This window comes from Macrobrachium rosenbergii, chromosome 47 (genome assembly GCF_040412425.1).
Source record: "Macrobrachium rosenbergii isolate ZJJX-2024 chromosome 47, ASM4041242v1, whole genome shotgun sequence".
In the NCBI taxonomy this organism is placed as follows: domain Eukaryota; kingdom Metazoa; phylum Arthropoda; class Malacostraca; order Decapoda; family Palaemonidae; genus Macrobrachium; species Macrobrachium rosenbergii.
The window spans coordinates 17791039-17817850 of NC_089787.1; the positions used below are offsets into that span (position 1 = coordinate 17791039).

Consider the following 26812-nt stretch of genomic DNA (forward strand, 5'->3'; position numbering starts at 1 on the left):
TGGATAAGGTGCGTTCAAGTGTGAAAAGAGGAGTCAAAAACCAGATACCTGTCATATATTTGATGAAGATTCCTTCCATGTGGTCCGCTCCCAGGAAGGGTGACGCCAGTCTTCTTCAATTTGAGAAGAATCACCTCGAATCGATTCTCATTTCGTTTGAGCATTCTGGGTCTCAAACTGGAAGACATGTACATATTGTCATACGTCCATAAACAATCATATGTAAAGATATAATGATATTGATAAGCAAGATATGAATCCAAGACCTAGACTTCAGCACAGAATTTACCCTTCCATAGAACTTGATGGACCTTTTGACCGAACCACCCTCAAACAGGGCCGTGATGGTCTTGTCAGACTTAGACGTCAAAGGGGAATTCCTTTATATTCAGGGGGTGGATGGCTGAAGTTTGATTTTATAAGCAGAGCCTCAAGGACATCTTCAGCAAGGGCTGAACAAGAGGACTTCCAAGCTTTCTGTGAAAAAACCCCGGCTGAAAAAGAACAAAGAAAAGTGCAAAGAATATTTTTATTATTATTTCTATTCAGAAGATGACCCCAATTCATACGGAACAAGCCCACCAAAGAGGCCATTGGCTTGAAATTCAAGCTTCCAAAGAACATTATTATTATTATTATTATTATTATTATTATTATTATTATTATTATTATTATTATTATTATTATTATTATTATTATCGCTATTCAGAAGATGAACCCTATTCATATGGAACAAGCTCACCAAAGGGGCCATTGACTTGAAATTCAAGCTTCCAAAGAATATTATGGTGTTCATTAGGAAGAAGTAAGAGGAGGTAAAGGGAAATACAGAAAGAAGAGATCTTACTTATTAAGAAGAAAAATAAATTAATAAATTAATAAATAGATGAAAAATGTATTAAAATGCAAGGAGAATAGCATTAGGGTTGTTAAAACCTAAGACCTCAGATGTCGCTTTATTCAGCATGAATCTTTATCCAAAGCACAGAGTCTTTGAAATAGCAACATTTACGGAAACTGGTAAATAAATCATATATTCCAGTCTATTTTTTATTCTTTAAGCAATAAAAGAATATTAGGAAATAGTAGTCACGATGTAAGACCACTTTTACAAACCTTTCTCTATTTCCCATTACCTTCAGTTACTTCTTTCTAATGAATACCATATTCTTTGGAAGCTTCAGTTTCAAGTCAATGGCGCCTGTGGCCTTGTTCCACAAGAATATGGTTCATCTTCTGAATAATAATAATAATAATAATAATAATAATAATAATAATAATAATAATAATAATAATAAGGTCTTTCTCCTCTAGTTCGAGAACGGGATGTGCTGTATATCAGATCCACAATAATATTCAGTGGTGAATTGTTTTGATTTTACAAAAACGTTACAAGAGCTTTCGAACCCCGTCCTGGGTTCATCTTCAGTCTAACTACATTCATCAACACAAAAAGTAAACATTTAAGCTCCAGTTTTAAGGATGGAACCAATGGGCGACCTCGACGATGTGTTTCTCAAACGGGCGAGGCGACACGCAGGACGGTCAACTATCCAACCAGATGATCGCTTCTCCTCTTCCTACATTTCGCGTGGCTAATCCTCTTGATCTCCTGACTTGTTCTTCTGCGTTTAATTTCATCGTTTGCGGTGACATTCTCGGAATCCCGGCTCTTATATGGTGTCTGCGTGTCGATGCGAGAGATAACGGGAGCATCAGACGAAGGAAAGACGGGGCCTGTCCTAACTTTAAAACCTTTAATAAATTTAATGTTTTGATTACATGGAAGTTAAGTCGTGGGTCCTCGTTAACGAACGACTGGTTTTCCCCCCCTTGAATGATTCTCCTATATTTCTGGCGGCGCCCTCCGCTAATCTTCTCATGTTGACGTTGTTGCTTTTGTGAATAATTAGCTCTATTCCAGTCTGGTCTATGATCGTTACTGAATGCGTGGGTAACTATTGCACTTGCAACGTTTTTACGAAATCAACATAATTCACCACCGAATATTATTGTGGACCTGATGTTTACAACAATAATAATAATAAAAATAATCATCATAATATCAGTCAACCTGGGGTTTTGAGGACAGCCTGCCTGAAGCCTTTTAATAATAGTGGAGCATTACATTTGAATGGAAAATAATTTTCTTTAACTTTTAACCTAAAACGACAATACTTCAATATGAAGGATTTTGGGCAACTGAAATATTCCCTATCATTTCTGTCTTGATAGGATTTTCATCCTGATAGAACTGGTTTTAAGCTGAGATAAAGAAACATAATTATAATTAAGTTAATTGTAAAGAGCATCTTATCATTATCATTATCAATGTGATTATTACCACAAGTGACATGAACACTATTAATAGTGCAGGTTAGCTTATTCGGTAAACAGTCGTTGGCAGGTTGATTAAATGACCTTCTAATTACCTGTTTTCTCATGATTATTTGTAATGATAGCTTCTAAGACTCAGAAGGAAAGCTAATATTCAAACAATAACGTCTGCCCACTGGGAAGACGTTATTAGTAATTATCATTATGGAATTAAGCCTTTAGCATCAATAAGGCCCCCCAGATCGGTATATAATTTTGATCTTCAATGTTTGACAGTGCTTGAGAGATTTTGATGTACAGTAGTACTATGGAGCTATAATTTTGGATGGGTACAACGAACATACATACTCTTATTATTATTATTATTATTATTATTCAGAAGATGAAACCCATATGGGACAAGCCACTAAAGGGGCCATTGACTCGAAATTCAAGCTTCCAAAGAATATTATGGTGTTCAATAGGAAGACGTAAGACGAGGTAAAGGGAAATACAGAAAGAATATATCCCACTTATTAAAAAAAAAAAATAAATTAACAAATTAATAAATAGTTAAAAATGTATTAAAATGTAAGAAGAATAGTATTAGGGTAGTAATGCATTGCATCTTCGCTTGAACTTCTCTGGGAGACTGTTCCACGTCCAACGGTGTGAGGAATAAAGGACCTCTGGAACTGAAAAGTTCGACAGCAAGGCAAAACATTTACTGTCCACTGGTGCTTCTGCTGTTCAGCGAATCTAGTCGCTCTCGGCAGGTAAAGTGGATACAGACATTCGCATGCAATCGTTAGTTTCATTAGAGAAGATTCGCCGTGCATGATAAAAAAAAAACTCCCTTCGAGGAGAAAATAAACAATTAATTAAACATAATTAACAGAAGTAGATATAATTCATCTCGGTTAACGTGGCAGAATCCACAAGGGCCACACCAGGCCTCTTGATGCTTTGAACATCTTACTATATAACTATAAAATATTTTCTGTTAAAACAGAATTTCATCTAATGAAAGGAGCCCATAAAAACACCAAAAGATAGAAATTATAGTGCTATATTTCGAAGACTATTGTCTTCCTCAGCGGACAGGTAATGGATTCGAAGGTAGAGAACAGAACTATTCAGACAGTTGAAGGAATTTTCCAGAAGTCGGCCTCTACGTCACTCCTGTTGACAGTTTCATCTTAACCTTCTTAACCGCTGGTTGGAGGAAGATTTTATCAATCAGATCTGAATCCCAGGCTCCGTTTGAAAGGTCCAAAAGGAGCCTGGGATTCATTAAGAAGAAACTGTCAACAGGAGTGATTTTTTCAATCAGATCTGAATCCCAGGCTCCTTTAGAGAGGTCCAAAAGGAGCCTGGGATTCATTAAGAGGAAGCTGTCAATAGGACTAACGCAGCGCTGCGGCCAACTTCAGGAACATTCCTTCAACTGTATAAACAGCACTGTTCTCTACCTCCGAATTCATTACCTGTCCATTGAAAAAGACAGTTGCCTTCGAAATATAACGCTAAAATTTCTACCCTTTTGGTGCCTTTAAGGGCTCCATTTCTTACATCTTACTCTTGTGTACACATATTTTTCTTTTCGTCCCACGGAAACTGAGATTCCATGAGGACCTGAGTCCAGTCAGCTGATCGATGATCCGGGAATGGTCTCCCGCTCCCGAGGCGCCTCTCGGCAATAATCGATAATGAGGTTGCATGATTTAAAGGGCGTGGAATCACTATTGATTAAATTGTGAGTGTACTGTTTATATACTTTTTTCTCATTTTCCGCTCTCTCTCTCTTTTTGTATATCTCTTTCTCCCTTTGTACGCATGCACACACACATGTATATATTTGACAAACAATAGAAGATTACGAGAAACATATATAAATATATATGTGTGTGTAATGCATATATATATATATATATATATATATATATATATATATATATATATATATATATATATATATATATATATATATGCATTACACACACACATATATATTTATATGTTTCTCGTAATCTTCTTAATTTTTGTCAGAAAGCATTCTCTCTCTCTCTCTCTCTGTCATTCCTATCTCTTGTATTTCCTTTATTTTTATTAACTACATAAGTACTTCTCTCTCTACCCGTTCCTCCGTCGCTGATCCAAAAATTATGAAGGAACCTCACGAGAGTGGTGTCTAAAGTAATATTTGCAGAAAATCCTAGTAAAGATACCTTCTTTTTCCTTTTCAGCTTTGAATACGCAAGATTAGGTCAGATGAGAGAGAGAGAGAGAGAGAGAGAGAGAGAGAGAGAGAGAGAGAGAGAGAGAGAGAGAGAACCGGATAGATGGGTATTTTCTCACTTTCTCATATCCCATAAATGTCAAGTTTTAATACTATTCTCCTTGAATTTTAATTCATTTTTATCTATTTATTAATTTATTTTTTCTTTATTAAGAAGTCAGATCTCTTTTTCTGACTAATAATAATAATAATAATAATAATAATAATAATAATAATAATAATAATAATAATAATAATAATAATAATCTGACCTATTCTCAACGTTATCAAGCTTAATGCAATCTGTTTGTAAGTGTTATCATTTTTAACATTTTTACTATTATTATCAATATCAGTACTGTCATGACCATTATTATAATTACTATTTTTGCTACTACATCAGCAACTGTGTGGATATTGACGACTGTCAATTTTATCATTTTATCTCGTGTACATAGATTGTGTATTGTGTATTGTTATGTCTCCACTGTGTATGTCCCATGTATATGGTCCTGAGTCGAAATAAAAATTATTATTATTATTATTATTATTATTATTATTATTATTATTATTATTATTATTATTATTATTATTATTATTATTATTATTTTGGTTTATCACAGTCATCCTATTCGACTGGGTGTTTTTTTTTTGTTATAGTGTGGGGTTCCGGGTTGCATCCTGCCTCCTCAGGAGTCCATCACTTTTCTCACTATGTGCGCTGTTTCTAGTAGCACGCTCTTCTGCACGAGTCCTGGAGGTACTTCGGCGTCTAGTTTTTCCAGATTCCTTTTCAGGGATCTTGGGATCGTGCCTAGTGTTCCTATGATTATGGGTCCAATTTCCACTGGCATTTTCCATATCCTTCTTATTTCGATTTTCAGGTCTTGATACTTATCATCAATTTTTTCTCTGTTTTCTCATCTACTCTGGTGCCCTATGGTATTGCCACATTAGTGAGTGATACTTTCTTCTTGATTTTGTCAATCAACGTCTGGTCTATTGGCACGTATCACCCTATCTGTTCTGACACCACAGTCCCAGAGGATCTTTGCCTGGTCGTTTTCTATCACTCCCTCAGGTTGGTGTTCGTACCACTTATCACTGCAAGCTAGCTGGTGTTTCTTGCACAGGCTCCAGTGGAGGGCTTTTGCTACTGAATCATGCCTCTTTTTTGTACTGGTTCTGTGCAAGCGCCAGACAGTCGTTTGCTATGTAGTTTATGGTCTCGTCTTTCATATTGCACTTCTTGCATGTGGGTGAGATGTTAATTCCATCTATTGTTCTCTGGACGCATCTGGTTCTTAGGGCCTGATCTTGCGCCGCTGTTAGCATTCCTTCTGTTTCCCTCTTGAGTTCTCCACTCTGTAGCCAATGCCAGGTTTCATCGCTGGCCAGTTCTTTAGTCTGTCTTTATTATTATTATTATTATTATTATTATTATTATTATTATTATTATTATTATTATTATTATTATTATTATTATTGTTAAATCTCTGCTAGGAATGGCCAAGTTTCGAGCGATTTCTGATAATGAGATATATAGCTTATCACCGTTTTTATGGGGAAGCAATAAATATCTAAATCGTTTTTCTAAATTTGCAGGGAATTCCGGAAACGCATTATTATCACTATGAGCTTCTCTGTGAAACTGATTAAAAACTTTATTAACTGGTTTAGCAAAGTGCCCACAAACTGGAAAACAAGTACTTGTATGAAGGGAGTAGCGTGAAACTGGACAGATCAACTAATAGTTAGAAATATATCTACAAAAATATTAGTTGCTTTAAGTTAGCCTGACATTACTCCGTCCAAAAATATTAGTTGCTAACTTAAGCTATAAGTTAGCCTCACATTTCTCCGTCCATTTTATGAACAATATTTTATATATGAATCGTCACAATAATATCAACTGCCACTTCGATGTACCAAAGATTGATATCTTTGCCATAAAGAGGGTAAACTCTTTTTGACAAATGCACATTCGGTCATAAAAAATACTGTTCGAGCGTGTAAGAAGCCTCGCAAATCACTGATTATTAAATATCGATGCTTCTGAGCGAGAAAGCCGATAGATAGGATGTCTTTGATTTCAAAAAGCAACGGTTATGGACGTAATTTCCATTAGACTTGATCTGATAGACAAATCAACGACAATTATGACGGCCAGAAAATAGCAAGGCAGACTCGTGAACACTGGCCGTTATCATTAATTTCTTGTGGAAGCTTTTATCTTTTCAGTGTCAAATTCCTGTCACTTTGTCATGTCTTTATACAGCCATTATGGGTTTGGTAGGGAGTCGGCGCATATATAAGAAGCTACACAGTCTTAGGATGACGGTTGTGTCCGGGGATTCTGTAGACCGAGGGCAAAATATGGAGATAAGAAAATACCACTTTAGGTGCCTTCTTCTCCCTCTCTGCAGTCTGCTTGTAGCCTGCTATTCAACATCAGCTACTGGGGGACCCGCTTGGCAGACAGGGTTTGGTTTCTCAGCTAGTCTTAGGCCGCCATGTTGCTTGCCGGACGATGGTAAAGACAGCAGATTCAAAACCTGGGAGAAAACAGAGGAAAGGTTGCATTCTATTTCACGCAGAGTCTTTGACTCCAGCTATTAGCCCTGAGGGGGACGTTGTAACGAAGGTACCTTCATCCCCCGGTCCGAAGTTTTCAGCATCAGCTTTTGGTCTAGTAAGAGACGCTGCAAGAATGAAGGATTTATCTGGGACTCGGCACTTACAGACTCCATTCATTGATTCATTAGGGGAGGCCATAACAGAAAAGAAATCACCCACAACTCTAGACATACAGTCTACAGCCTCTGGCCTCTTAGAAAACTCTGCAAGAAAAGAAACTTCTCCTGCAGTTCAAGGAATACTAACTCCAGTAATTGGAACTATTGAAAACGCTGCAAATAAAGAGGTTTTGCCCTCAACTTTAGAATTACTATCAATAGCTACTGGCCATTTTGGGGAAGCAGCAACCAAGACACCTTTGCCACCAGTTCTAAAATTACCACCTCCAGTGACACCAGTAAATGGACCCTTGGGAGACATTGCAAGTAAAGTGGTTTCATCATCAGCTCTGACAGTGCAAACTCCAGCTACTGATGTCTTGGCAGACAACATTAGTAAAAAGACTTCACTTTCACCTCCAGATCCAACGAAGAGGCTTTCCTGGTGGAACAGCGCGATCACTCACATGGAGGAGGTCGTCAGCATTCCACTTCATCTCTTGAGAAGCCAACCCCATTCCCATGAAACCCTGATGTCGCTTTCACGTCTCCTAGCGACGATCGTCAGAGAAGATCTTCACTCATGCGACTTGATCATCATCATTGACAGTGGGTTCCGAAGGTCAACATTAGTTGCCGAGTTGGCTCCTCTCCCGAATTTGAAACAAGTAAGAATTAGGAGATAACAACTTGCAATTAAGAGGTATTGCTGCTTGTTCTTCTTAAGCCCATTATGTTTGTTCAAGACCTTTATACTTGTGTGGTCTATCCCTATACTTAATTCAATTCTGGTAAATTAATCTCTCAGATGTTATCTTTCCATTGGCAGTCAGAGAATACTTACTGGAAAACTATCAAATTTATGAAGGTACCATTGCTGCTAAATGCCAGCTTCACAAAAATGACCTTTCCTTACAGATAATATACCTGGAATCCCTCGAAGACCTGGATCAGGTGTCCTGGAAGTCTCCAAGATGTCAGGGAACTCTTCTTCTTTTGTCGGATCCCGGACTTCTTCTGGAGTCTGGAGATCAGAGGCTGTTCCTCTGGGACTACAAAGCCAGGTAAAGACGGAAATTGACATCATGACTTACCCCTTCACTACAAAGAAAGTCTTTCCAGCATGTTCTATTTTGCATGAATTGTAGGCTACGGATCCTCTTATGTTAATGATAAATCTATCCTCTCTGATCCTTTGAAAACAAGAAGGCTCAGACGTCACGCTAACGAAAAATCGTATTATCACCTCTGAATTACTCTTTTTCACAAATTTCTGTTTATAGTGACCCAGTGATTCTCAAACTGGGTGCCACAGACAGTGCCTAGGGGTGCCACAAGATTGTCATGAATTTTGTCTTGGCTAGATCATCTCAGTGAACATTTGTAAAACAAAAAAGTTTGCAGAAGTCTTCATGTAATTATTATCAGTGTGTCTACTCTAATTATGTTTATCTAATTCTTCTGATATGCTCTTTGTTTGTACTGTATAATTCTGCATGTACGGTGTGCTGATTTTGGTTTGAGTGTGGATAATAATTTTATTAATTAAATAAGAAGTTAATTCATGCAATATGGTGGGATGGTGAAGAACGGGTGCCCCGGTAATGATTACAGTGGTTAGGGTGCCAACACTAAAAAGAGGACTGAGAATCACTCCTTACCTTGGTGCCTCTGTGTCTGTCCTTGATAGAATAACCTTACTGGATATGGAGTTGTCTCCTTGGTTCTGTATTTACATCATCATCTAACCTATAAGAATTTAGGTATAATACTTGTTTGTCGTTATCTCTGAAAAGAAGGGGCTAACCTTGAGTTGGGATCCACACCTGTCTCAGCCTCTGATAAAGTAACTAATTCTTTTGTTCTTTCAAGCATAAAGAGCCACCTTGTCTGATTCTTTGATATATTCGCTCCAACGACTCATATTGATTGCATTTCAATCATTAGGTTGTCAGTACCAGCGGCCTTTGCTCTTAAAATAATAATGAAAACACTGCTCTGATACAGTCCCCGTCAAATAACACAGAGCTGAACTAGTCATGTGGTCTTTCGGCAGAGTGGTCATCACTGGGCTGAAGAAGGAATCGCTTGAAGAATTCTTGAAGACCAGAAAGGGCAGGAAAACTGAGAATATCATTGGTCTGGTGGAGGTGAGATCTATGTCGTACACACATGCTTACTTACAAGTACACCATATTCTCTGGAAGCTTGAATTTCAAGTCAATGACCCCTTTGGTGGGCTTGTTCCATATGAATAGGGTTCATCTTCTGAATAATACTGTAGCAATACACACCCCGTCAAAAGCGGGAGTAGTATGAAAGGGGATCTTGATGGAAAGTGCTGATACCAGGGACGACAGCAGACACAAAAGGCTCAGTTCAGCATCTGTAAAAAATAATTTTTTAACCAAGAAGCTATAAACACTCCCTTTCCTCAGGATGAGAGGCAGAGTCACTTCATCGTCTACATGAACCAGTTCTTTTGGGGACCCGGGATGAGGAGAATCACGACTTGGAATGGGAATTCTTTCACGATTCCAGTCCGTCTGTTCCCTGATAAGGTGTCGAATCTGCAGAAAGGGGTTGTCAAGGTAGTTCCAGATCTGATGTGTTTGTGGTGATGTTAGAGAGTTCTTAATCCTTTAATCTTCTTATTGTTTATCTTTTCTATGGATTATTTTTTTATTTCTTATTTTACCTGTTATTTTCTATTTCAGTTTATTAAATGTATTATTGCTAATTGTTTTTGTTGTCACTTGAATACGTTCAATTCAGTATAAGACCTCAAAGGAAGTTAATGAACTTTTTGGACCAATATTAATACGTTCATGTTTGAGACAATAATAATAATAATAATAATAATAATAATAATAATAATAATAATAATAATAATAATAATAATAATAATAATAATAATAATAATAATAATGAACTTCCCATATTTCTCTGAGATGTATAACCAAGAGTTGCTAATCCATAGCTCATTAAAGTACTCTTTGTATTGAAATCAAATTAGATCATTTGGATGAAAGAATGAAATTCCAAAAACTACCCACTTAATTCTCAATATTAAGCCATCTTTCTAATATCCTGATGTAACCTGTCAGTTCTATTTCTGATAAAATAACTTCTATGGAAAATGAAATAATTTCTATGGAACGATAGTAGCATGTTTGCTTTGCTAGTCATTCGACTGGTGGCTACTTGCAATGGTAATGCTTGGATGTGTGACCATACCTTGTAATATGAAAAAGGTGTATATATATATACAGTATATATGTATGTATATATATAGGTTACATACGTATGTAAATATATATATATATATATATATATATATATATATATATATATACAGGCAATCCCTCTCTCAGGTATTGATCTTCGAATGGCAACCGGCAATCATCTATCACCGTGACTCCAATGGAAAGTTACTGAGGCGTTATGGTCGAGATACTGCCATAGTGGAGGCTCTGGCTGAGACCACCAATTTCACCATTCTCTTCGTGGACATGCCTGAAGGTGGCTGTGCTCACAATCATTGTCTGATCAACCCAACGACTTGCTCTTTGAATTTCATTTGCAATGAACGAACTCCCTCCATTTCAGTGCTCTTGAATCTGGCCAACTTCCCATCTTTATCTTAAATGTTATTCTCACTTTGTCTCATCATCCTCACTTTCTTCTGTTACGTTTTATGGTTGCATCCTAAGCCCGTCATCTTTTACTTGGTGTACGTACTGGTTTTAATGACTTCCACCAGGTCTAATTATCTTCCAACTGTCTAAAACTTTTTGTAACTTTTTAGTGTAACTGGGGCTCTCCCCTTCTTCCACCTTCTGATCTTTGTTCTTCATCCCCCTTCGTTTTCTGGATGTCTTTCTCTTGTTGTCCTACCACTCCAACTCCCTCTCTTTATTGTTTGTCCTAAACACTGAATGGCTGAAATTCCCCAGGTACTTGCCTTGACAGTCTGAATTTAAAAAATTCAATGGATCAATCACTATGCAACGTCAAAAAATACTGAAATAACTTAGCTGATCATCAGTGTACTTATTTTCTGTCTTTTATTCTCTTATTATCACTTCCAGATGAGCTCTTTGGCCTGCAGCTTCCAAATGGAAGCTTCAATGGAATGGTGGGTTGTCTGGGAAGCGACCAGGGTGACATAGCGGTCGCAAATCTCTACATCTCAGCCATTCAGGGCCGGGACCAGTTCCAGGAATACAGCACGGTTTTTGCCGAGGATGTAAGAAGTCATTTGTGTCGTCTGGGTTTGCTTAGATAGGGTGTTTACATATAGAAAATATAGAGGTAGGCAGGGAGTTAGGTGAAATGACGTCATACAGGGAGACACGAAAGCAGAAAGTAGAACATATGAGAGGCCGACCCCACAGGAACATGGTATTAAGGCTGTACAAAGGAGAAAATATTACTAGTAATGCATTAAAACTAATAAATGAATTTTCAAGGTCTTTAGAAAGGTCAGTCATATCCTACTGAAGAATTCATTGGTTTAATGGATTTTATTATTATTATTATCATTATTATTTAGAAGATGAACTCTGTTCACATGGAATAATCCTGCAGGTGCCATTGACTTGAAATTCAGTCTTCCAAAGAATATGGTGGGCATTTAAAAGAAATAATAGATAGTATTAGGAAATACAGAAAGAAGAGATCGGTTATTAGAAGATAAAAAAAATAAAATTAACAAATTAATAAAAAAATAGAGGAAAAATATGGAACAAAGTAAATTGATTGATTCTTTGTGTAGGCTTAGGTCAACTTACTGGACTTGCTTCAAATTTGTAAAAGAAAGTGCTGACGACAGGATTAACTCTGTAAATCACTTCACAGAACTCGAGGAAGAATACACAAACGAACCATAGCATTGGGAGAACTTTGTTAATCACCTTCGCAGAGGTTCACCACCTCTGATTCCCCATGTATGAGACATGAGCTCTCTTCCCTGTTAGAAAGATGCTTCGCAAACTTCATCATTCAACTATTGATTCAATGTTGGCCTTTAAGTAATAATACTGAGGATGGTGATATTGGAGAGGATTCTGTGACCTCATGCTCTACACCTGGGGAAATTCCTTATTGTTTTGAAGCTCGGAATATGCTTTTTTAAGGGCTAGTGGCCTGAAAACTGGCTGTGGGCTGTACTGTACTACAGCGATTGTAAGTGAGGAGGTGATTTCAATAGATTGTTGTTGTTACACAGCGAGAAATATACATACACATTGTATTTTATTGTGTAGAGGTTTTAAATGTATTAATGTTATTATTATTATTATTATTATTATTATTATTATTATTATTATTATTATTATTATTATTATTATTATTATTATTATTATTCATAAAATCTCATAATAGCATGAGTCACTAAAGTGGTGAAGGGATCCACGGTAGATTTCTTCACCATTATTATTTATTATTATTATTATTATTATTATTATTATTATTATTATTATTATGACAAACATATAGTTTCATAATATTCCAGAAATCATTTCTATAATAATTCTATCATAGATATTCATCTGCCTTTAAAGGTTGTTCCACAGGATAAAAGTCAAGTAGTGAATAATAATAATAATAATAATAATAATAATAATAATAATAATAATAATAATAATAATGAACTTCCATTGCAGAAAAGCTGCTACTTGGCCCGAGTCGACCCTCCCCTGCCTCTCTGGCAGTCTCCAGTCCTTCCTTTCAAGATGGAGACCTGGATTCTGGTCCTTGCGGGACTTGTCTTGACAGCACCTGTCCTCTACCTAATATCCATCGCCAACAGGGTCAGGTATGTCATCATTAATATATATATATATATATATATATATATATATATATATATATATATATATATATATATATATTCTTACCCTTTCATTCCTTTGTGGTCCACTCAAGCACTGGGCAAACATTTTGTCTGGGTACTTTCAGTCTTGGTTTCATCATTTCGCTCAGCAAGCAGTATCCATTTCCATAAAGGAGAGTTGGCTAAACAGTCCTTTTTCATGTATTCTAACCATTGCTTTGTTTCTTCTGAGTCCTTTGCTTATATATATATAGTATCATATATACACACACACACACATATATATATACATATACTGCGTGTGTCTGTGTTGTTGACAACGGAGCACACGATGTTATCATAAACATTCCCAAGGAACACTGGAAGTTCTTTGATACTTGGGCAAAGTGATCCAATTCAGAGACCTGGTGACACTCAGACGCGATTTATATCCTTTTCCACAATAACAGGAATCTCAGGCTTTGCCTTTTTCTTGACACTTTACGTAAATCATAAAGATTTATATCCTTTTCCACAATAACAGGAATCTCAGGCTTTACATTTTTTCTTGAACATTTTGTGTAAGTCATAAAGAATTTCCACTATAGTTGGTGGATCTTAAATGTTTTCTGGGACATGAATAAGGCAGCTATGTCTTGGATAATACTGAAGGTGTGTTTATAATTGTCATTGCTGTGGCATCTACAGTGCTCAAGCTTCACTTCTCTCCTACCACAGAGTTTATACCTAGTTAACCCTGTCCCCATCTTATCTAGCGATCTGATAAAAAAGGGTAAGCTCTTATCATGCTAAAACATAACTCTTACCCTTGCAGGGGTTCTGAGCGCCCTAGCTTCACTTCCATCATGTCAACGAGTTTCATAGCGTACGAAGTTCACCTGGCCTACCCGATGGTGGTGGAACCCAGGTGCTCCAGCACGAGAGTGTTCGTGATCTTCCTGTTGATCTACACTCTCATCCTCACCACAGCCTACAAGTCGAATCTCACGGCCTTCCTGACAGTCACAAGGGATCCCCAGAGCATAGAAACCTTCAAGGAACTGTATGAATCTGGTTTACAGGTTCTGGGCATTCCCTTCTTTGAAACTTCGCTCCGGGCATCGGGAAACCAATATCTTAGGGTAAGCTTTGTGCAGCGTCAATGAGGTTACAGAAGATACAATCAATAGCTATTTTTTGGGTAGTATGCAGAGGAGGGAGACTAGGGTATTCATTGGTACTTGAGGGGGTCAAAGGGGCGAAGCCCCCTGGCTAGGTCAGGGCACAGCACCCTACGTTAGCCTAGGAAGGTAAGGTCTGGTTAGGTCAAGACACGGCATTCTAGGGAAGGTAAGGATTTCTCACGCCTACTCCTGTCTCCCTACTTTGCATTCGCTTCTTTTAGTTTTCTGTAAAAGAAAACTATTGTGCCGGCTTTGTCTGTCCGTCCGCACCTTTTCTGTCCGCACTTTTTCCTGTCGGCACTTTTTCTGTCGGCACTTTTTCCTGTCCACACTCTTTTCTGTCTCCACTTTTTCTGTCCGCCCTCAGATCTTAAAAACTACTGAGGCTAGAGGGCTGCAAATTGGTATGTTAATCACCCACCCTCCAATCATCAAACATACCGAAATGCAGCCTTCTAGCCTCAGTAGTTTTTATCTTATTTAAGATTAAATTTAACCATAATCGTGCGTCTGGCAACGATATAGACCAGGCCATCACCGGGCCGTGGTTAAAGCTTCATGGGCCGCGGCTCATACAGCATTATACCGAGACCACCGAAAGATAAATCTATTTATGGCGGCCTTGATTATAAGCTGTACAGAAAACTCGAATGCGGCGAAGAGACTTCGGCGCATTCTTTACTTGTTTTTTTCTCGCTCAAATTTATTCAAAGATTCCCCAATAGTTTTTGAGTACCTGGTCGGCTCTTGTTATCATTCCAAGACCTGTAATAAAGAAGAGTTGTGATTTTCAAGTAGAGTTTTACAAGCTACGTGATTATACCAATAATGTCTTTAAAAGCTCATGAATGTGATGCTTCGTCAAGCAATGAATTTTTTCTGAATAATAATAATAATAATAATAATAATAATAATAATAATAATAATAATAATAATAATAATAATAATAATTATTATTATTATTATTATTATTATTAAAAAAGTTCTCAGAAAATAACTGCTGATGTTATTAGTATTACTGGGAATGAGGTTGAAATTCTAACTCAAATAAAGAAATATTAAGAATTAAGGCTAGACGATTACAGCATACGTAAGGAGTCTGTTGTGAGCGGTAATGGGTCACAACGAGGCAGGAACACGTACTTGAGTTAATATTATCATAATTATTATCATTCAGACAGAACCTGTAATTATGTTGAAAGGATTTGAAAGGTCTTTAACTTGCGAAGCAGGCTTTTACAAAATCGGATTCTTATCTAAAATAACAGAAAAGAAAAAAAAATTACGAATATATATAACAAGTAAAAATTACGCCGAAGACATTCGAGTTTTCTGTACAGCCGCTACAGCTTATAATCAAGGCCACCGAAAATAGATCTATCTTTCGGTGGTCTCGGTATAATGCTGTATGAGCCGCGGCCCATGAATTTTTAACCACGGGCCCTATATCGTTGCCAGAAGCACGATCACGGCTAACTTTAACCTTAAATAAAATCAAAGCTACTAAGGCTAGAGGGCTGCAATTTGGGATGTTTGATGACTGGAGGGTGGATGATTAACATACCAGTTTGTAGATTTCTAGCCTCGGTAGTTTTTAAGATCTGAGGGCGGACAGAAAAAAGTGCGGACAGAATAAAGTGCGGACGGACAGACGAAACCAGTACACTAGTTTTCTTTTACGGGAAACTAAAAATATATTAACATTCATGCCATCATTTGTTTACATGAAGAGCCAAGTGGTACAGAACCTGAATCAACTGAACAGAAGGCTTTAGAGTGGATCCTGGAGCCATATTCCTGTTTGGAAGACAGTTGCTTGAAGGATCCCTGGAAATGAGGTGTGGATGTCAACAGTGAATGCAAGGAAAAGGTTGATAGTACAGATCGAGATAAATGATTAATTATGCAGTATATATGACATGGCAATTGAAAGAGTAAGAAATGCGAGGATACATAGTACTAAAAATGGTAGCTTGAGTGAAAGGATGGATCGGTGTTTTGAGATGGTCTGGTTATGTGGAAAGAATTGAGGATGACGGGTTGGTGACAATAGTGTACAGTTTGGAGGTGTTAGTAGGAGTGAGCAGAGGAAGACTGAAGAAGGGTTTGTTTTTTACACATTCATGATTCAGCGCTGATCGTGTCAATGTGGCAACGGGGATTGCTTTGGTTTTCTCGGGAAAATGGCTCAGTGCTGAATAAGAAAACTATCATTTTCATTTTCGTTATTCACCCACAGGCCCTAGCTGACAAATTCGTGGTTAGATACCACTTCCAAGAAACGACCAAAGATGTCCTGGCTGGGAGGGCGGTGACCATCAACAGCAAGATATACCTGGATGCCGTTGCGGCACAGATGACCACGCCCAGTGGGAAGCCACTGGTCAGGACCATGAAGGTGACGCTGAAATTGGTTTTTGGAAAATGCCTTCTTCAGGAGGTTCGGTTGCACAGAGAACACTGTCGATCTTAAATAGAACCCTCGGTCTATGGAGTAAATAACACACTCACTTAGTATAATCTTATTGTTTACTAACCAAACATTTCAGAAATGAATGTCTTTTAATCATCATTAAGGAATGAACAGTGATATGCAGTAGCCAAATATGGTGTATTAATATTAGCAGGACTAAGCTGATGTCGGATAGGTATCAAGCTCTTGATTAGTCAACCCGTTACACACACTGCTAACTAGATGACCCTACACATGTTAGCCTTGCCTTGGGAATTGGTGATGGTGCTACTTGCTTCACAGAGGCTCAGGTGTTTTGCTGTTGGGGGGAGGAGGGGATGAACCAAGGTCCATTCCTGCTTCTTTAGCAGTGGGTTTTATAGGGAGGTCAAAAGCGAGTGACTTACAGAGCTTCAGTTAATCGAAGGCGATGTAGTATATCTGGTAAACGTTATTTCTGCAGGAATGCTTTTCCACCTATTCAGTGGGCATCGCGTACCCCAGGAACTCGCCTCTGAAGTTAAAATTCGACCAAGTGATAGCCAGGATGTTTGAGAGTGGACTGGTAGGACGCTGGCTACAGGACACCAATAAGCTTTACAAGAAGGTGAGGAAGGAAGTCTCCCATCAATGTGCCTTACACACATTGCTGTGGGCAGTTTCTTGACCTACTGTATTTTGTTTTTCCTCTGATTGCTCTGGTCCCTTACCACTTAGCTGTCCAACATCTTGAAATTTGCCTACTTGGAAATTTTCAGCTCACATCCTCCAGGTCATGGCTGTCATTGCCTAGATATTTGATTTATTGATTTGGTTAAGTTTTGTTTGTAAGTTCTTCATGAGTACAACAACAACAATCTGGTTGAGAAATGAAGATTTTTCTTTATTATAATTGGAATTAAGAATCTTTTACAAGAAATATATAAAATAAGAGTTACTGATATCTTAATCAATATTATTGTTGTTGTGAGACATTATCTTAAATATAAACTATTTACAGGAGGGCCTTCTCACCAATTATTATCATTATATTTTAATGCAGATAAAAGCACCAACCATAGGTATTATTTAGGAACTTGAAAACTTTGTAAGTGGTTTAACCTTTCGATAAAAAGTCAAATGAAAAACTTTATCATTGACCATTTTGATCTAAAGTCTCAGTAATGAACTTGAAATTGACAAATTTACATAATCACAGAAGACTAGGGTGATATCAAACTAAATTACCCCCTCCTCTCTCCTTAGCTAATCTCTTTCTTTCCGTTTTACATAACAGTGATTCCTCTTTTCCAGCTGGAAAAGGAAAAGGTTCAGGAGACCCAGTTCGACAATGATTTAGGAGACACGGCCGCTGACGGCTTCGTCCCCATCAGCATGGATCACATCCAGGGGATCTTCATTCTCCTTGCTTTCGGTTACCTGGCTGCTGCTCTCATCTTTGTCGCTGAGAGAAAGTTTTCGTAAACGTTATTCGTGGTTCTGGTTTCTACAGTATGCCTGTACTGTACTGGCCACTTCCTGAGAACAGGCTATTGGTCGCCTGGTGTAGTTGTTAGTGTCGTGGTATGGTACTCAGATGTCGCGGGTTCGCGTCTCCCCCAGGGCGGTGAAGAATCACTGGCTCTGTCATGATCAGTTACTGCTCTGGGGGGTTGAAACCAACACTCTTTGGAAAATTGAATTTCAAGTCAGTGGCCCCTTTGGTGTGCTTGTTCCATATGAATAGGTTTCATCCACTGAATTAATAATAATAATATGTTTAGTCTGGCTATCTATATAGGGCCGTGTGTGAGTTTCTGAGGGGACCAAACGTACCCCTCATTCGGCTTGGTATGGTGCTGCTTCCTGTTTGTTGTCAGGTCCAGCAGCCTAGACTGGGATTCATCCCTTTCAAACGAATGTAAGAGCTTAAAACATACCCATGGTCAAACCAGATCAGAGCTGCCATAGCACCCAGGTCTATAACTATCCTCTATATTGTAAAACCATGAGGACATCTTTAAAGGTCCCCTTTGTTACTGAAGATTAGATCCCTAGCTCCATCTTCATTGAATATCTGCTTCTAGTTTCAGCTTTCCCTCCATTAATCAAACTCTAGAAGCTTAGTTTCAAATACCTTCTTCAATCTCAAACTTCTTATATTTAGCTTGAACTGTCTTTTTCATTATCAAACCTAAGATACGTATCATCAGCTGTCTCCAGACATCCTTTCCATCTTTGCAAACATTTCACTTCAGCTGTTCCCATTGTCTTAGTACTTCGAATGCCTAGCTTTAACACTTATTTCTGTAACCAAGCCTCGTATACATATAACTTGCACTTCCTCTTCGAAGTTCAGATGCCTAGGACTAATTTTCTTCTCCGTCAACGAACATCAGACAGTCTTCTTCATATATATCTTAAGATAACTAGCTTCACCTGCTATCTTTACTGTCGAATCTCTAATTCCCTCTTCACTGTCATTTCTTGGATACCCAGATGAAATCTACCTTCAACTCTCCTCTTCATTATTTAACTACGAGCTTGACTGAGTGCACTATGCTACGCTGGAACCCGGCACTGCCTGTCATGTTTCCTCTACCCTCTCGATCCCTGTCCTATCCCGCCCCCACCCAGGTTGGACAAACAGGTTTGCAAGAGGAGGGTGGATGTGTCATGTCTCCTTTACGCTCCTGATCCCCTACTTACCCCGCCCCCACCCGGGGTGAAAAAACAGGTTTGCAAGAGGAGGGTGGATGTATCATATCCCCTTTACGTTCCTGATCTCCTACTTACCCTGCCCCCACCCCGGGGTGAAAAAACAGGTTTGCAAGAGGAGGGTGGATGTATCATATCCCCATTACGTTCCTGATCTCCTACTTACCCTGCCCCCACCCCGGGGTGAAAAAACAGGTTTGCAAGAGGAGGGTGGATGTATCACATCCCCTTTACGTTCCTGATCTCCTACTTACCCCGCCCCCACCCGGGGTGGACAAACAGGTTTGCAAGAGAAGGGTGGATGTTTCATGTCTGCTTTACCCTCCCAATCTCCAACCTACCCCGTCCCCACCCGGGGTGGACAAACAGGTTTGCAAGAAGAGGGTGGATGTGTCATGTCTCCTTTACCCTTCCAATCCCCCAAATACCCCGCCCCCACCCGGGGTGAAAAAACAGGTTTGCAAGAGGAGGGTGGATGTTTCATATCTCCTTTACGTTCCCGATCCCCTACCTACCCCGCCCCAACCTGGGGCAGACAAACAGGTTTGCAAGAAGAGGGTGGATGTGTCATGTCTCCTTTACCCTCCCGATCCCCTACCTGCCCTTCCCCCACCCAGGGCCGACAAACAAGAGCCACTTGGATTTCATTATTACAGATGCATCGACCATGCTATCGACCCATGCTAACTCTGCATTGTACCTAGCTTTAACAATGCTCTTTGTTAATGAACCTCAGCTCTTCGATACCAAACCCCAGCTATTCAGTTTCGGCTTTCTTTCTGTCATCAAAACATGGCCACCTAACTGCGTATAGAACTTCGGCTGCTCTCTTTGTCATCTAAATTTAGGAACCTCTGAGATATTGCACCTTCTTGTGAAACCGTTGCTAGAGAGCTTAAAGATTCGAAAAGTGTAGAAGCGTAAATGTTAAAATGTGTAGGCCTAAGGCAACAAGTCATTCATCATCTTACTCACTCATGGAACTCACTGAGGCTCATCACTGAGGCGCGACTGCAATTAGACGTGAGATTGCAGAAATGCCAACTGAGAATCTCTTCATCACCAGACGAACCTTTGAAATAAAGAAGCTGAAACTGAGGTTAAAGATTTTCTCTATTATTGTCCTAGTTACGCCACATTTTTCAAAATAATGATATGTTTATAGTAATAAAGTCTCATCAAGCCATATTTTCTTCATTCTATTGAAAGCTTCACGTATAATTGTTTATTAGGCAAAGGGAGCACCCAGAGGTCAATACACTTTTAACATGAACCAGTCACTCCATTCAGGGTCTCATAGGAAAAGTTTGCTCTTCAGAAATACTAATTGCATTCCTGATGCGATTCCACTGGAATATTCATTTATTGAAATGGAACCGAGTTACAGTTAGCCAACCTAAAGGAATTTTGCCCCTGAAGAAAAGACTGTGTAATTACTCTGGATTTACAAGTCATTCAAGCTGTACACTGCAGTCTTAAGATTTGCCCCCTAAGAAAATATGATGATCAAACCAATCTTGTCATGATGACTCGCTTTCAGAGAAAGGAAAAGATTACTTTGAGGTGAGACAAATCCTTTTATCTTATGTTTACTTGGATCTGAACTGCATTATTATTATTATTATTATTATTATTATTATTATTATTATTATTATTATTATTATTATTATTATTATTATTATTATATATTGAGCACTAACATGTATCTTTGTACCAGAAGATAAGAGCATCTTAGATTAAAGGGAAAGGAAAATAATGTTGAATTTTGGAGTTAGAGAGAGAGAGAGAGAGAGAGAGAGAGAGAGAGAGAGAGAAGAAAGAGAGGACCTAATGACGAACGCAGGAGGGGCTTTTTTCTTCTTGTTTCCCATTTTCTCTAGATGTTCAAGCCACCTAAGAAACTATGAGTCCTCTTTTTCTGTATGTAAGCTGTTCGAATGTTTTTTTTGCTGAATTATACAATTGCATATATATACATATATATATATATATATATATATATATATATATATATAATATATATATATATATATATATATATATATATATATATATATATATATATATATATATATATATAAGTTTTAACATATATATATGTATGTAGATATATATATGTATGCGTATATATATATATACATATTACACACACACATATAGGCTATATATATTTTTACATATACATATACGAAAATACTTATATATATACATATGATAGCCAACCCTGTCACTGGACAGGATTAACTTTATCCTGGAAGGAATTCTCTGCAATAGCAGCCATACAGTAAAATGCAAAAATAATATTCTGTACAGTGATTTCAAAATTCTATCCCAGGCAACAGATGACCGGTCATTATCATTCTCGAGTCCCTCTTCATTGAACAGCGGTCACCAACCCTCACCAACCATTCAACCGCTGTACAACTGAGCACTGCCTAATAGACCATCCATTCTCGCCTCATTGCGTTTGCCTTCCCTAGTGTTAAAAAATAAATAACGATTTATTCAGTCCTGTACATGCTCCCGTGCCGCTGAGTTCTCTTCTCGATGTTTTCGTATTTTTACTTTTTGTAATTAAATATAGAAATTTTGGCTTAGCTAGGATTGATTCTGTTTAGAGCCCTGAAGATGGGAAAGGATTCCCGAAACGTTGGCGTAAATGAAAAGAAGGAATGATTTTCGGTCTTCTCGCTATCCTGTTCATTATTACATATAATATATATATATGTATATACATTTTTGTATATATACATATATATGCATATATACATATATATATACATATATATATACATATACATATATATATATATATATATATATATATATATATATATATATATATATATATATATATATATATATATATATATATATATATATATATATATATATATATATATATATAGAGAGAGAGAGAGAGAGAGAGAGAGAGAGAGAGAGAGAGACGTAGACTAGCTGTAATGGTCTCTTCCAACAACCAACAGCTCGTCAAAATGAACGCAGAGACGGGCCAAGTGCGAATATGGTCTGAAAGGAATAAATTCGTGAGCGAACTCGTTTTCGTGTCGGCCTGGATTAGGTCAGTTCGTGACTTAGCAAGGTCGAGAGGAGGGGAGAGAGGTCATTGACCAAAAAAGGTTCGTCATTTGTCTTCAAGTTTAAACGAAGATGTAATGCATTGCTACCCTAATACTATTGTCCATGCATTTTCATACATTTTTATCTGTTTATTAGTTTATTAATTTATTTTTTATTTTTTAATGAGATCTCTTCTTTCTGTATTTCCATTTAACTCCTCTGACTTCTTCCTAATAAACACCATAATATTCTTTGGAAACTTAAATTTCAAGTCAGTGGCCCCTTTGGTGGGCTTGTTCCATATGGATAGGGATCATCTTCTGAACAATAATAATTCTTGCTTACGTGAATTTAATCTGACCTTCAGCACTTTTAGGAATCCATTTATAATGATTTGTATTTTACACTAACGATAATCATAGATGACAGAAAATTTAATAATTTTTGTAATTCACTGAAGGGAAGGCTTAGTGACTTTTAACCTATGAAAAGAGAATTCAGTTACTGAAATCAATCCTTTTTTGATTCACTGAAAATAAGACATAGTCACTTTTAATCTTATGAAAAGAGAACTCAGATACTGAATTCAATAGTTTTTGATTCACTGAAAAGAAAGCTTAGTGGCTTTTAACCTTACGAAATGAGAATTCAGATATTGCTCTAACTCTTTGGAAAGAGGTTCCACGCCTTCGGTAGGGAGAATTTAGTGACCTATAACGCAGTTAAGAGAAGTTTAGTTTACTTATAAATTAGCTGAAAGGCAAAAAAATTATTTTCAACGTTCTGAAAAGAGAACTCGTTATTATTTTTACAATGATGAAATTTCAATGGTTATTGAGGTACACCAAAAACCACAAGGCATTAAAAATAAAATTTTATTTAACAGTATTTTTAGCTAGTCTGTGGTCTATTGGATGAATGAGGATATCCTGGATAAGAATACCTAAAAAAATTTTTATGGTTTATAGACAAAACTGAAAAGTGTTATCATGATCCCCTCAAAATACCAAACAAGGAACGGAAGCTCACCATAGACTTCAGGATAGTTATCCATTAAACAGAGCCGTTTTCTTTCATCAGCTTAAATAGGACTTTAGCAAACGGCTAAGCTTGAAGTATTTAGGTATGACAGTTATAATAATCAACTTATTTGCTCAGCTCTACAACTATCTATTTATGTGCAAAATTGGGTCGGTATTTAGTACCATCCCCTCGGGGACGAATGTAAAAACATAAAAGAAGACGACGAATGTCCCAAACGTAAGCAAAAAACAAAAGACAATCGCATAAACAAAAAAAATAAACAAAAAGCCGGCGGGAATCAGGCCACGGAACTAGTCTGCAATTTCACCTATCTATCTATCTACCTAACTAACTACCTATCTATCTATCTACCTATCTTATTTATTAATTTGTTTATTCATCTCTATTTAGTCATTAACAGACTGACCTCAGGCTCGTATCATTACTGGTTCTGGACGCCCAGTCGTGGACAGAAATAGGGCGAGTGGATTTCCAAGCCAAGGGAACAGTCCTACCCACATTTCATGGGCATTTTGCTGGTGACGGGGAGGAAGTGCTCATGTACTGACCTACACATGTGCGTCGACATCGTCTGTGCGTTTATTCGACTCTTCTTCAGTGTCTGATGGCAATTTTTCTTCATTTATTATTAAGGGTTTTGCAAATTTTGTGGTAATCTCTTCTGTAGGATATTTTAAGGGTATGTATGTTTGCGTACAAGCACATAAATGCTGTATATATATACATATATATGTTTATATGTATAAATACATATATAAGTATGCATGTATGTGTGTGTATAAATATGAGGCTGATAGTAGCAAATAAATGCTTTATTATAGCAGTTAAACTGATGATGGATTATTAAACTTTTGCAAATTTTTTTAATTTGTAACAAACAAGTTCATAGTAATATACAGATTCCATAAAAGGAAACATAATTTAGGACTGCAGTCTGATGCCACGTGTAATGTAAAATAGCCATTTTATAACAAGAGAAACAAAACATGGAGGCAGCAAGATCAATTCTTGTGTCAAAAATTGATATTGTTGTTGACAATGAAATATGTGTATTAATAAACTATTGTTATTATAATTATTATTATTACTATTATTATTATTATTATTATTATTATTATTATTATTATTATTATTATTATTATTATTTTTAGATGATGAACCCTGTTCAATTAAAACAAGCCCACCAAGGGGGCCACTGACTTGAAATTCAAGTTTCCAAAGAATATGGTGCTCATTAGGAACTAAGAGAAGGTAAAGGGGCATACAAAAAGAAGAGATCTCACTTATTAAAAAAATAAATTAATGAATTAATTAATAGATAAAATGTATTAAGATGCAAGGAGAATATCATTAGGGTAGCAATGCATTGCATCTTCGCTTGAACTTTTGAGGTTCCAACTTGCACAACATCCTCTGGGAGACTGTTCCACTGTTGGACTGTGGAACAGTCTCTCTGAGGATGTCGGGGTGGGCGTTGGAGATGAATCCCTACAAGTAAGCATGATCAATGGTTGTCAAGTTACGTCGTATACACATCAGAATGTAGAGAATCCATTTTCAAATACAAACAGGCTGGAAAAGGCCCCTAACTTCCCTTGGAGGAGGGAGTTAAAGAGCCAAAAAGGAGGGGTCAACTCCAGGTCACTCAAGCATCTGGGGTGGGACACAACGTCGGTTGGACACTAGATAGTAGTTTGGGACCCTTCAATGAAGTTACGTGGTTGATATTTTTTTCACTCAGCTACATTTGAGCTGATTTCATCAAGGGGAGAATGGAGTGTTCGCTGCCTGAACAGTTTCCAGGATTTTGGTTAATTTTAAATTGCAAATAAAGTACTGTCCACACACACACATATATATATATATATATATATATATATGATATATATATATATATATATATATATATATATATATATATATATATATATATATATATATATTTAAATATATATATGGTTGTAAGTCTTAGAATATAAAACAAAAATATTTGCTACTGAAATTTTGGTAATTTGGTATAAGAATATGGCTATTATCTTGAAAACTACAACAGATCATCGATATATAGGACAACTGATCATGTTAAAGCATGGAGTAATCGATACTGAATTTCATATAGTAAAAATAGGCAAAATAAGAATAAAAACCACAAAAGCAATACAATTCATCATAGAGCAGTTTCATAACTGGCTGACAGTGTAAACACGCTTGTATAAGAAATAACACCAAGAAGCGTGATCCAAAATAATAGGAAATGAACACGAGACTTCAGAGAGCGTAACATATAAGCTTTTATTTTCAACATATGGCCTTATAACGACACATCTATATTTAAATCATTTCCTCAGCTCACGCATTTTCTTTGCTTATCTGTGAGCATGTAGTTATATCTAACTTCTACCTGCCCTTTGATAGACATCCCTTTACCCTGTCCTCTTTCACCACTTTAGAGCAGTGGTTCTCAACCAGGGGAAATTTCAGAGTTTGAGAGGAGTTTGGGGGAACTGTGACCAAGGAATTTTTAGTATTACATGCATATTATCTGGAATGCACCTTTTGAGGCAGACAGTTTTGGAAAGGGGTTGGGTGGATGACATTCTGACATATGGTGAAAGGGTGCATGGGCCAAAAAAAGGTTGAGGACCACTGCTTTAGAGAAGTCTGCTGCGCAGAAATTCTTCAAGAAGATTCCAAGTCTTTGTGGCCCAGTGTATCGCTGGAGGAGTATCAAGGTCCGAATTGGGTGCTACTTTGGCTTGTTATCCACCTGCCACCTACTCCGAGGTGCTAGTACTAAACGCCGTATGGTTAAAGTAAAGTAAGCGGATGCTCGAAGATATCGTTTATTAATATAATTCGTCGACCACACAATATAGAATTGGGTATATATAAATATTTTGATTCTCGGGGGGCTAGTACTAAACACAGCGTCCATTGAGCTTCCGCCATGGTTAGTACTAGCATCTAGGGGAACAAAGATATTATTTATTAATATAATTTGTTGACCACACAGTATACAAATGGGTCTATATAATACTTTGATCCCCGACGGGCTAGTACTAAACATGGCGTCCAATTGAGCTTCCGCCTTGGTTAGTCTAGCACCTAGGTGAACAAAGATATTATTTATTAATATAATTTGTTGACCACACAATATAGAAATGGGTATATATAATACTGTGATCCCCGAGGGGCTAGTACTAAACACAG

At 37.4% G+C, this 26812-nt stretch overlaps 1 protein-coding gene across 1 annotated transcript; it reads left to right on the forward strand.

Moving 5' to 3' along the window:
• Window positions 1-11664: 11664 nt before the first annotated feature.
• On the forward strand, window positions 11665-18244 carry LOC136830874 (ionotropic receptor 21a-like). Its single transcript, XM_067090846.1, has 5 exons — window positions 11665-11813; window positions 13980-14286; window positions 16568-16726; window positions 17244-17387; window positions 18074-18244. Exons 1-5 carry the CDS (start codon window positions 11665-11667, stop codon window positions 18242-18244), a joined length of 930 nt encoding a protein of 309 aa, XP_066946947.1.
• Window positions 18245-26812: the final 8568 nt, after the last annotated feature.

What these genes read in the sequence shown, in the direction of transcription:
- LOC136830874 (XM_067090846.1), top strand. Translation starts at nt 11,665, where the DNA reads ATGACGTCATACAGGGAGACACGAAAGCAGAAAGTAGAACATATGAGA. An exon ending in CGGGAAACCAATATCTTAGG is followed by an intron (nt 14,287 to 16,567) that starts GTAAGCTTTGTG and finishes ATTCACCCACAG; the next exon opens with GCCCTAGCTGACAAATTCGT. An exon ending in CACTGGTCAGGACCATGAAG is followed by an intron (nt 16,727 to 17,243) that starts GTGACGCTGAAA and finishes TTATTTCTGCAG; the next exon opens with GAATGCTTTTCCACCTATTC.